Raw genomic sequence first — 13,388 nt, 5'->3', positions numbered from 1 at the left:
TATTTTTGACTTAAAAACCTCAAACCAAGCATCTCCAAGTGTTATATGACCCTTAGGATCATTAGAAACCTATAAAAACAGTCATGGAACAAGTACATACAAGTATAGCAAGCATGGCAAGAAAAGGGGCAACTAACTTACACTTAAAATCTTAGAATTCATATAGTTTTCTTACTTGAATGAAACACATAAACCAAGGGTGGTAAGCTATCTAAGGAACTCACCTAATGATTTGCATTTGATCCCCAAGCTTACAAGCATCAATCACCACTTTCCATCTTCCAACCCTAGCTTGATCCTTTTACTCCCTTTGTTCAAACCACTTCCATTTTGATAATCCTTCTTGCAAACTAAGACACCTTTGTTCTTGACCATAGAAAAACCATTCTTAAATCAAACTTGAAGCCATAACCTAACCAACTCAAGCTTCCACTTATCCAATAATAAACCCTAGCTCCTTGATTCAATCAACCACCAAAACCTCTAATCAATCCATAGTTGTTCCTTGCTTACTAAGTTGCTAGCATCCTTGCTTGACTCCTCTTCTTAAACAAACTTGAAGGAATTGATGATTTGAAGAGAAAAGGGGAAATGAGTTTCTAGAAAGATGAAAAAGATATTCAAACCAAAACCCATGAAGCATAATCAACATAAGCTCCCAACCAACAATCTAAATCCCTATCTTCTAGTTCAAGACCAAACCCTAGGTTGAATCTTTTCTTGAGAGGAGAAATAGAGAGGGATAAAACAAAATCTAAGTCTTATTAAGCTCAAAAGATCATGAGGGAACTTAACTTAGAAGCTTGCCATGAAAGGAAGAAGCTTTGGAAAGATTTGTGGAAGGAAGGAGGAAAGAATGGCGTGAGAATGAAGAGAGAAGGAGGAGAGAAAGTTTTGCCAAGCTTAGAGAGAGAAAGAATGAGTGAAATGAGATATTTTTGGCCCCAAATTAATTAAATACTCCCTTGACATGAAATTACCAAAATACCTCTTGTCTTAAGCGTTTTAAATACGACTCTGAGGCTTAGCCCGTATCTGACTGTCATCACTTAAAAATATTCTCCATAAACTTACTTTCCTTTTTATTAATCTTATGGCGCGATCGACAGTACTATTCCGACACTGACACGCGGGATATTACAAGTTCTGTCCATAAATATGATTGAAAACTTGTTTTTCTTTATTTGATTTGTGGTCATAAATCATTTCATGTCGTTAGTTAAGACGTAATAATGTATTAAAATATTTAGTTTTATCATAATTGTTTATTTTATTAAAAAGTGCTAATGTAATGTTTTGTTGATCTAAAAAAATATTATTCGAGAGATCCTTGTTGGGGAAGAGCAGAGTTTTCTATAGTTATGGCAAATGGCTTGCATGAAGGGAAATCGAGAATGGATAGATGGAGCTTCTAGAGAAATTCATGTATAGGACTAATTGCGTTACTTTTTATATATAATACTGACTTGTATAATTTATTCCTCTTCTTCTCAACTAAAGAGAACTTTGGTGTGGTGTTCGAACGTTTGCTAATAGATTAATTTCAAATTAAATTTTAAAGAATGTAGATCTCTATGTTCAAAATTTGTTTTTCCAAAATGTAACACTCTTTATTAGTAGTTTTTTCGAAGGCATGAAAACCTAGCAAATTCACAATGGTACATGCATCACAATATTGTGTACTATATATATTATTTGAACTCCAGGCAAATCTCACAACTCTAGCATTCTCTTTCCAATACTCGACCTCACTTATATTATCAAAGAAGTGATCTCAGTCATCAGTATTAAGAAAATCAAATACAATAATTTGCTTAATGATTTGCTTGCTACCCGATTCAAACATAAAATTCTCATTTACCATGCTTCACCATACTTGTCACATACTCATTTCATTATAAAGAAATCTCCTTTCAAAGTTTAACAATTAGGATCTTGGTTTGAGGATAAGAGTTCCTTTTAAGCGTCTTCCTTGAAATCAAATACAATAATTTGTAATAACATCACGTATGTACTCATATATTAAAAGTGTACGTTACGTTAAGGTTAATTTAAACTTTTACCATTGAACTGAAATTTGTTATCAACAAAGGTTTCAATTAGGATTTAAATCAACATATCTTGAATTTACAAAGTTAAAGAGACACCTCTTGGACTCATATATAAGAACATTATCGTATAATAACAGTTGACAGAGAAAAATATCTCGTGTTGGGTCACCAGAAACAATATTTTATTACAATTATAAAGTCAAATAGAAAATCTTATATTTTTGATTAAAATAGTTCTCATATTTTGTCTAAAAAACTCTTGATTACAAAATATTTTGATAAATACATTTTTAGACCTCTAGTTTGTAAAATTACGCAATCTTCAGGGTGTAATTTTCTTCCCTCTGATTTTAGATGGTCTATTGGTCCTAGTATTTGTGTAATTTCTTAGTGTTATGGGCACATAATTGGCTGAGCTATTTGGTTCTATATCGTACTAAAGCCTTCAGAAGTGGTCCGTATGTTCAGTGTCCGAAGATGCGACGGTAGTTTGAAATTGAAAGATGCATACATAGTTTCTGTCGTTTGCTTTAAATTTTGTGGTAAGCTTTGATTTCTTTGTATACATGTTTCTGATGATGATGTAAAAGCAATAAGATAACTTGCTTTTGTATTCATTAGTGTAGAATCTCTGAAGGTCATGCTTGTTTGTGGTTCTGAAGAGAGACATTTTTCAATTTTATTGTCTAATTTTCAGGGAATGAATTGCAAGAGGATTATCAAAAAAATACCTTACTGCCCAGAGAACATAAATTATACTTGAAATCAAATGATAAATAATTCCTACAAATTAGATATCAGATATGCTTTATTCGCTATGCAAGAGTCATTAGTTACATAGCTGCGTATTAGATCAGTGTTTAATAAACTGTTGATAATTAACAGATTTATTGTAAAAGTATCATTAGAGGTCGGAGGAGCATCGACCGAAAAAACAACAGTAGGCCAATAACTAACCCTACCAAGAGATCTGGATATATACTAGATCTATATGCAAAATCTTAAAATGTTGAGTATACAAGTCATCCCTCTTATGTAGTTTTCATTTATAGTTGATGTAAGACTAAAACACATAAGATCAAAAATCAAATAAAATTGACTATATGAATCTTAATTAAACAAACAAAATTGTTTGGGGAAATACAAACAGACTATGCCTAATCTCAAATCAAATAACACAAGAAAATGCAAATTGTTAATGGGCGACAACTTTTAGATGGTAAGAATCGTTTACATTTGTAATTTGTCTTCTCATTGCTTCAATTCTTCCAAGAACTCCCTTAACAGCTATATCAAAAGCATCTTCAATTGTCTCTAATCTAGAACCTGGATAACGATACACAATCCTCGGAATGAGTCTTATCACCTCTTCTCTCATTGCCAACACTTCACTTTTTGAAACATTGAACAATGTCTCGTTAATCATCACTTTTCCCTCTTTGACATCGATTTCAGGTATGAACACAGAGTAACTAGAACCATTTTTAGGAAAATGCCACAAATATTGTTTGTATGCTGATAGTGGATGAAAGAAAACAGGAATACAACCTGCCAAAATTGAATCAAAAATAGATCTTCTAGTAAAAGAATCCCCTACCGGTTGTAAACAAAAAACCGAATTCTGAAAATTATCCATAACTTGAACAGGATCGCGGCAACTTTTTTTCTTACTAGAACCATGATAACATCTAACAAATTTGCAACTCTTAGACGATTCACAATGTTTGATTAACTCATTTCTAATAGAAGATGTTGAATTAGGCCTTGGAGAACCAACAAATGTAAACAAATAATCCCTCTTCCTATCTCTCATTTTCCTTTGCCAATTAAAAATCTCATCATCATTTGTAGGATGAAAATAAGTTGGATATGGAATTGGAAATTCATTGTCATATAAACCTTTACATGATTCTATTAACAAAACTGACATGTTACTTCTGGCAAGAACATTAGTTTTGTTCCCCAATTATGATCCAAATTACGTCCTCTTCTAAAATCACAACCAATTCTTCCACCAACCATGAAATGATCTTTACCATGCATTCTTTTCCACTGAGATTGTTGTGTTAACCATTTCACCAATTCATTTGGTGATTGATCTCTCATGGAAATATTAAATTTCCAAAGATATTTACCTGCATCAAGACCAGCATAGAATGGTACATATATAGCTGAAGCCAAGGATGAATCATTGGTTAAACACTTGTAATGTTTCATTATGTTGTGGAAAATCACTTCAAGGGAAAATTGATTTGTTGCATACCAACTTTTCTTTGATTTCTCAATAATCTTAGGTCCTACACCAAAGTTTGATAGGTAAACACACATATCTTCCCACTTCTGTAGAGAGTGGCATCCTTTCAACAAATCCTCATTGAATCTAGCAGGAAGATCATAAACATAGATATATTGACCTAAACAAGGATCCATAATTTTTGGCGGTAACTTTTTAAATACTTCATCAACATTCTCTTTAATCAAAGGAGGGGAATTAATAATATTTGTTCTCCTATTCCCTTCATCATTTGATGTGGCTTCATTGATTACATTATTTTGGTGATTAGTACCACAACAAATAGTTTCACCAATATTAATGGTAGAAAAAGTTGAGGGTGCAGTGAATATCTCTTGGTAATAATCTAGAAGAAGTAGTGAGACAAAAAAAATAGAGGATGTGATGAGAAACACATACCGGAATTGAACCAAATACTTCATCAACATTTGCATGTCCATCTTCTCTTTTTGGTCGATTTCAGATTGAATATGGTTAAGAGTGTTTTTTTTTTTTTTTTTTTTTTCTTCTGGTGATTTTGGAATGGGAGGAGAGAGAGAGAGAGAGAGAGAGAGAGAGGGGGGATTATTATTGTATAAGAAAAATCGAGTCAATTTTTTTTTTTTTTTTTACTGATTTTGTGTTAAATGAATGATCTCATTAAAGGAAAGTTATAAAAACAAAAATAGGGAAAATATTTTTACCCTTAAAAATATTACTAAATTGTAAAAAGAAAATTGACTAACGAATATTCTTTTTTGTTTAAAAGGAAAAGAGAATAAGAATTAGTTGTTGGCATAATAAAAAATAATATTTAGTCATTGAAAAAATTATTAGAAGATGATTGTTCTTTTTTTTTTTTTTTTGAGGAATAGAAGATGATTGTTCTTTTAAGTTGAGATCAAAATTAAAATAATTATTAGGGTTAAATATGTTTTTAGTTCTTCTAAATATACCAACTTTTAATTTTAGTCTCTCTATTTTTTCTTCAATTTTTTGTCTCTTTAAATTTTCTCTTTTCAATTGGGCAAGAGTTTCAACTGTGCTACAAACACAAGTTGGAACCATGAGAGCAGTTTGTCCTATTTTGTTTTTGACATATGTTGTTCGGAAAGTCGAGACATTGTTGGTCGAATGACTTTACTTCTTTGGCATATTTGGGCTACACGTAATGATGTCATTTGGAATGACGCTCATCATATTTCTACAAGTATTGGAAGGACAACACTAGATGCATGACAACAATGACAAGAGGTTCATAACTAGCATTACAACAAAAATAAATAAGAACAAACAAAGAGAAAGAGAGAACAAACTTAAGAAACAACTGAGAAACAAGAGCAATGATATTTGAACAACTATTTGCTAACAACTTTGATGACAACCTCCCTTTTCTTTTTTCTTATTGGGCAAAAACAATGGAGAGAGAAAAAGGAAGAGAGAGAGTAAGAATATAACCTCCCTTTTCTTTTTTCTTATTGGTCAAAAACAATGGAGAGAGAAAAAAGAAGAGAGAGAGTAAGAATATAATGTGAGTATGAGAGAGAAAGTTATCTAAAGGTTGTCACAAAAGGTTGTACAAATATCATTTCTCGAGAATCAATGTTGAGTATTGAGCAAAAAAAAGGGGTAAAGATCCTCTCCATTTGGTATAATAAATGAAGTATGCAATTTGGAGAAAGATAGACACATAAAATAGATAGTGAGTCCTACTATTAAGTGAGTCCCACCATCATTAATTACTTTTTAGTTTTCGAAATTTTTTTGTGTCTATATCTCTCCAAATGGATGAAATGAAGAGAATAATAAATGGAGAGGATCTTAACTCAAAAAAAAGAGTTTGTCTAACATGTGTAATATTGCACATGTTAAGGAAACTAAAAGTAGTAATTTTTCATTGAAAAACATCAATTATTTATTAAAAAGTTATCAATTTAATATGGAATACACAAGTTCCAAGACAATGTTACCATTTTAAATTTCTTAACATGCATGTGCAAATTTACACATGATAGAAAAACCCAAAAAAAAAAAAGATCGAAGCTTGATTTTCGTTTGAAATATGAAATGTAAACTAGTGTAAAAAATTAAATAAGAGAAGAAGAAGAAACCGCGCCTAAAATTGAACACAAAAATTTAGGACTAAAAGTGAAAGTTGATATATTTAGGAGGACTTAAATCATATATTTTTTTTTTTTTTGGTCTACTAGTCTATTGGTTAAAATTTACCTTTCTTAAGGTTATTGGTTAAAATTTACCTTTCTTAAGGTAATTTTTTTTGGTCTACTAGTCTATTGGTTAAAATTTACCTTTCTTAAGGTAAATAAGTGGGGAGTCTGGGATTCGAACCCCGACCCCTGCATGTAACAATGTATCTCCCTGCCAACTGAGCTATAATATTTAACTCTGAATATAATAGTACTTGAGAAAGAAAATTTTAATTTCAAAATGGAAGGATTGTTTTAGTGAGTGTAGAAAATGAGGGGATCAAAAGTAAAATTAAGCCTAATTAAAATTAAATTTTTTAGGAGAATTCAAATGATATATATTTATTAGATATATTAGTTATTCAATGAATTAATAATTTTTTTTACTATTATATATGTAACAAAGGCATTATATTATAAAGTAATTCTAAATAAAAAAAGTAATTTTTTTAAATAAATTAATTTTTTTAAAAATTACTTTTTAAATAAAAAAAGTTCTGCTTCTTAAAAAAAAAGTAATTCTACATAAAGTTCTTCTTAAAAAAATATCTATCTAAAGTAATTTTTTTTTGCTAAAAAATTAAATTCATTTTTAAAGGGCGTCTTTAAATTCATCAGCTTTTTTTTTAAAAGGCCAATGAATTCATCAAAATTCTTGTTTAATTAGTCTATTTATCATTCAATTTTTCCAAAAAAGAAAATAATAATTAAGATAGAAAAAAATATTTTAGCAAATGTTTTTATGGAAAATTATATTCACGAAATTACCTAATTTTTTTTAATAGTGGATAAAGTTGACACATAAACCTTCCTTTACATAACAATTAAAAAATAACTAGCAGTGGATATTGACCACAAGTCCTGACTCAATTCATAAAATATGTCAAAGTTGTTAGGTTAAAAATATATCATATCATATCAAAAGCAAAATTTAAATGTAACATAAATGAAAGATAAAAAAATTTCTTCTCTCGATCACTCCGAGACAAACAAACAAAGAGTGAAAAAGATAGAGAGATCAACAGTTTCAAACCAAAATTTCAAGATTCGCTCCTAAGGTTTAAATGCGCTCCTTACTTTGTCTCGATATGCCTCTCCACATCTCTATTTCTTACAACAAGTTTCGTTATCTCTCTATCTCTCTCTTGAAGCAGAAGATCCATATATCCACAGGTAGGGGATACGCGATATCTCTTTAATTTTTCATTAATCAATTTTCTCAAAAACATAAGTAGTTAAAAACCCAACGCTGACTATTGTTCCTAGAATAAAATTAAAACACATACATGCTTGGGAGAGAGGGGGAGGGAGGGAGAGAATTAAGCCCATAGGTGGACCATAGTCATCGGATGAAGATAGAGCAAATGACTTACATTTGAAGTTTATTTTTCAATCCAAATTAAATTCAAAATGTGAATCATCTAGTCTTTATCCAATGACTTTTATATCCTGACTAGAAATCCAAAACTCAAAGAAAGTTAGCAAAATCAATTATCATAATAAATAAACTAAGAATTTAATTTTGTTTTTGAAAGAACGTTGTAGAAAATTATCTAAACCATTACAAGTATCAATATTATCAATACATACACACATAATGGGTGAAGAAACGTTGTAAATCATATGATCTTTATTCAATGTTTTTTTTTTTTTTTTTTTTATAAAAACACATTATGTTTTACAAGTTTAAATCTTTAAGTGAAGTGCTTACTTGAACTTGACTTTAGTCCAATATATTTAGGGTTAAGAAGTGATGTTTGTACAACCATTTTAAAAAATGATTGTATAAATATCATTTCTCATCTATAGTTGATGTTTACATTGGTATAAGACTTGGTTGACGTTGATGTGTACTTTGTACTGATGTAACGTAGCAACCACATATTGCTTTTAAATGTATGCTATTATTTTGTGGTTACTCCAACTCTATGAGCATTTGGACAACATGTTAAAAGATTTCTTTCAATTTAATAAGAGGTTTTGTATTCGAATCCAATTCTAAGAATAAGAATCCAACTCTAACTTTTGAGTATAATTGAATTTGAGAGACCAGAATCAATTTTAGGACCATGACCGGAAACCAAACATAACGCATTAACTTTTGTTTAGTTACATTTCTTAGGATAATTTTTTTTTAACAATAAAGAGTGGAATATATTAGAAACACAAGAGAATTCTCAAGCACAAGGTGTGCTAGAGAGTGCTCAAAAGTACACAGTTACAAGGCCAAAGTAAAAGAGATAAAACACAGGTTAGTCAATGCCCAAACAAACAAAAGGGCTCGACCACCACATATGAAAATTAGGCCGAATAGAAATACTAAACGACTTCATCCACCAAAAGGAATGTAATTTGACTTTCTCTACCAATTGATGGATGGTGCTCTCTGTATTTTTGAAGACGCAACTATTTCTTTCATTCCACACAATCCACGTGACATAACCAAATAAGTTGCATAAAAGAACGACGAGTGCGCGAGCCACCTGCGAAGTAAACAAATTGATAAAAATGCTCTGACACTCGAAAAGGCTCGGCTGAAGCTATCCCTAACCAGGACCGAATATGGCCCCACAATGCTTCAAAAAACGGATATGAAATAAACAAATGTTGAACAGTCTCGATATCACCTCAACCCGCCACACAATGATGATTAACGTGAGGAATAACACCACGAGCAGACAAATTATCCTTCGTCGGCAATCTATTATGAAGATTTAGGATAATTTGATAGATCCCTGCTATATATCGGGAGACTCCTTTCTTGAAATTTTACGACCGCTTATGTGTTTAATTTCTAGAAGAAAGAGAGAAGCATACAATTCCAGATTTCATGGAAAACATATGGATGGTCATGGTTTAAGTAGTCAATAAGAATTAGTCGTGAGATGTTCGCTATCAAGGTAGTCGCTATATTAAGCATTTCTCAATTTGATAGTAGTATATGGAGATGCGTTGTTGTTGGATTTTGTTACTGAAGCTACTGGATTTTGTTGTTGAAAGCAATGCGTTAAATTTATTATTAGATAGCTTTATGAATAATTTAATCATCAATATTCACATTAGTACGCAATGAACTACGAAAGTAGAAATGCTCGTCATTCCTTAGAAATTGTGGACTTCATTACTATTACTATAGTATATGTATTCTTATACACCATATATAAGGAGTAGTAATGGAATCCTCAAATCAAAATACTACCAATTAATGCAAGTTATTTCTTCTTAGCTGGGATTCAACACACGGTTTTCAATTTCCTCCTCCACTTTTGTATAGCTATAAATTTTTAATCTTTGGAGATCTTTCAATAGACATGTATATTAAATTTAATGACATTAAAATCTAATTCAACTTTTCTACTTGTTACCTAATGTAACTAATGTAAGTTCCAGGAAAGTGGCAGATCATTGTATAAACACGCATGATCCAGATCTTAATGCAGCGCTTATAGCATAAATACTTAACATATATATAAGTGCTTTTGTTTAGGCTATTTCTAATCTATAACAAATTAAAAGATAACATGAAGTCAAACTTATAAGTTGTTTTCATAAACTATATAAACTATCTTGGGGAGCTTATGAAAAAGAAAAGATGAAAACAACTTATGGACATGTTATAAACTGTTTATATAAACTTCTTCAAATAATTTCACAAGTGCTTATGCTAGTAAATAAAATTATTTAAGAAAATAAAAACGACATTGGTGCATGAACTAATTTAGGAAAAACTCAATAGATGCTTATAGAGAAACTTACATTTTGTTCGGGAGACATTAATTCAACAATTTCGAAAACAAGAAAACCTAGCAAACTCGCAATAATACTCTCATTACAACATTTTGTACTTTATTAGTATTATTTAATCTTCATGCAAATGTCACAACTCTAGCATTTTCTTTCCAACACCGCCATGTACATCACTTAAGGAAATGATATTAGTCATCACTATTAAGAAAAGCCATAACATCAAAGCTTCCATCACTTGAGTTGCCATCACCACCACCACCACCACCAAGTTCTCTATCATCATCATCATCATCATCTCCTAAAATTGCACCCATTTCTGTTGGGTCGGCAAACACGAAATTTGGATCCAACGGGAAATTATGAGCTTGAAAATCCTGTGGCAGCGGCGGTGGTGGAGGTGGAGGTGGGGGAGCATATTGACCTACACGAGCACGATCACGAAAAAGTTGGATGTAGCGGAAGGAATACTTAGCATAGACATCAAAACCCAATTTGTGCATAGTAATTAACAAATCTTCAGCAGTAACTGTTGTCCTATAATCTAACTTGCAATAATGGTTGGCCTCAGCAGTAACAAAGCTAATGAATTCAGCTGCATATTTCACCATAATTTCCTTGCTTTCATCGGTTATCTTTGCATGTTTTGGAAGTGCTTTTTTCATCAACCTATGCACATTGGCAATGGGAAAGGCTCTTGAAAATTCTTCTTGCACCCTCGAACTAGCTGCTTGCACTCCATCCTCTAACATCACCACAATAGTCGTTATATATAATTGGCGTGAAGTAGCAGCTATATAATTTTTTTCAAAATCCAAACATAAATGCTTGCTAGCTATAATAGCACTCTTTGTTTAACTAATATGTTTCTTTTCATGAACTTCATTAAACAGTTTGAGTATAGTATAACCAATGATAGTGAGAGAAAATTAAACACTTCAGAAATAAATGTTTTTAAAAGGTATATATACCAAAAAAAGGTATATATGCATGGTAATGCAATAAGACTCCAACTATGCAAAGTCTAAAACTCACACACTAGCTTGTGGACAAAAAGAACTTGAGGACAAAAAATGACCTCGCATACATTGGGAAAAGAAAATGTGCATGGCAGATACGTACAACAATCGCAATTATGTGTAACGTAAAACTCTTCTAAGAAAACTGATTGAAATTGAATCGTGATCGGTGCAACACATCTATGTTGTATAATGGTTTACATTAGAAAGGAGATATGACTTACAAGAAAATAAATATCAAATGTAAAACATATTATGCATGAGTATATTATATTGCATGATAACAAGAAAAAACAGTTCAAAAGGTACAATTCCATCTTGGTAAAAAGATAGTATAATTTCTGGGTGAATTTAACTTTTTATTTACGAAAAATTAAAAATATATCATATCAAGAGCAAAATATTAAATGTCACATAAATGAAAGATAAAAAAATTTATTTTCTTGGTCACTCCGAGACAAACAAACAAAGAGTAAAAGAGATAGAGAGATCAATAGTTTCAAACCAAAATTTCAAGATTCTCTCCCGGATTTAGATGCGCTCCTTACTTTGTCTTGATATGCCTCTCCACATCTCTATCTTTTACAACAATTTTCGTTATCTCTCTCTATCTCTTTCATGAAGCAGAAGATCCATATATACATATTTGGGGGATATGTGATATCACTTTAATTTTTCATTAATGAATTTTCTCAAAAAACATTAGTTAAAAACCCAACAATGACTATTGTTCCTAGAATAAAATTAAAACACATACATGCTTGGGAGAGAGAATTAAGACCATAGTCGTCGGATGAAGATAGAACAAATGACTTACATTTGAAGCTTGTTTTTTAATCCAATTTTTAAATTTAAAATGTAAATCATCTGGTCTTTATCCAATGACTTTTATATCCTGACTAAATTTACTTTGTGATTATTAATGAAATTTGAAGAGGGTACGGGTGTTAAGAGAACGGAATCGAAAAACTCAAAGAAAGTTAGCAAAAATCAATTATCATATAGTAAAACTAAGAATTTAATTTTGTTTTTGAAAGAATGTTGTAGAAAATTATCTAAACCATTACAAGTATCAATATAATCAATACATACACACATAATGGGGTGAAGAAACGTTGTAAATCATATGATCTTTATTCAATGAGTTTTTAGCACTGAATTGTAAAATTGAAAACACATTATATTTTTCATTGAAAAAAAACACATTAAGCTTTACAAGTTTAAATCTTTGGAAGTGAAGTGCTTACTTGAACTTGACTCTCCAGGATGATCTGGACCACCAGAAGCCATGATATTCGTCTTTGAACAAAAGACTCAAAGATTGAAATCTTTAATTTGTTTCTTGAATGGACAATGGTTTTAGTGAACTCGACTTATTTATAGAATGAGTAAATATCGAAGTTGGTTCTTGAAAATATAGTTATATCAATACAGTCCCCCAGTTATCAATATTCCAAAATATGACCTTAAAAAAATTATACTATTCAATTTTAAATATTTCAAAACACTATATTCAATTTTTCATTTATGACCTCTGAAAAGAAAAAGAAAAACTTTACATTTATGATAGTGGAAAACATACAAATGGTTAATAAAAATAGTTTACTTAAAAGATTATTCTCTTTTCTTCTAATTATTATATTTTTTTAATTTATGTATTAAAATTTTAAATGACATTAATTTTAAAATGAATGAATTAAGAATAAAAATATATCGTCAGTATACATTTAACCACTTATTTAAAGACATCTGTTCTCGTGAGCTTAACTCAGTTAATATGGACAATATATAATATATGCAAGGTCGGGGTTCAAACCCCGGCCACTACCAAAAAAAAAAACATCTAAGAATTTGCTTATTTTTATTTAAGGATTAGACCGTCAATAATTACTATAAAGATAGCCTCTCAAGAAAACAATCACTATAAAGATATAACATCATATTTAGTACAAATTTCTTTAAAATTATATCCTCTGAGATAAAATATAAACAAAACAAATGCATGCATGTATTTAATTGAAAATTGAACCAAATACATATATTTAATTTTGGTTTATTTTTCATTTCAAAGAGAGTATAATACTACTTTTTTCCG

General features: G+C 30.6%; 1 protein-coding gene and 1 pseudogene across 1 annotated transcript; both read right to left on the bottom strand.

Moving 5' to 3' along the window:
* Window positions 1–3,246: 3,246 nt before the first annotated feature.
* LOC146925233 (putative xyloglucan galactosyltransferase GT13) lies at window positions 3,247–4,784 on the bottom strand (annotated as a pseudogene).
* A 5,519-nt stretch (window positions 4,785–10,303) lies between these two features.
* Window positions 10,304–12,488, bottom strand: LOC146925232 (transcriptional activator HAP3-like). The gene has a single exon (XM_085710202.1). The coding sequence runs from the start codon at window positions 11,024–11,026 to the stop codon at window positions 10,466–10,468; it is 561 nt and encodes a 186-aa protein (XP_085566328.1). The 5' UTR covers window positions 11,027–12,488; the 3' UTR covers window positions 10,304–10,465.
* Between the last annotated feature and the right edge of the window lie 900 nt (window positions 12,489–13,388).

Source organism: Medicago sativa, chromosome 5 (assembly GCF_051527215.1).
Source record: "Medicago sativa cultivar Bolivia chromosome 5, Bolivia_mono, whole genome shotgun sequence".
NCBI lineage: Eukaryota > Viridiplantae > Streptophyta > Magnoliopsida > Fabales > Fabaceae > Medicago > Medicago sativa.
The sequence above is the reverse complement of the archived record's forward strand: the minus strand, read 5'-3'. Positions and strand labels throughout refer to the sequence as shown.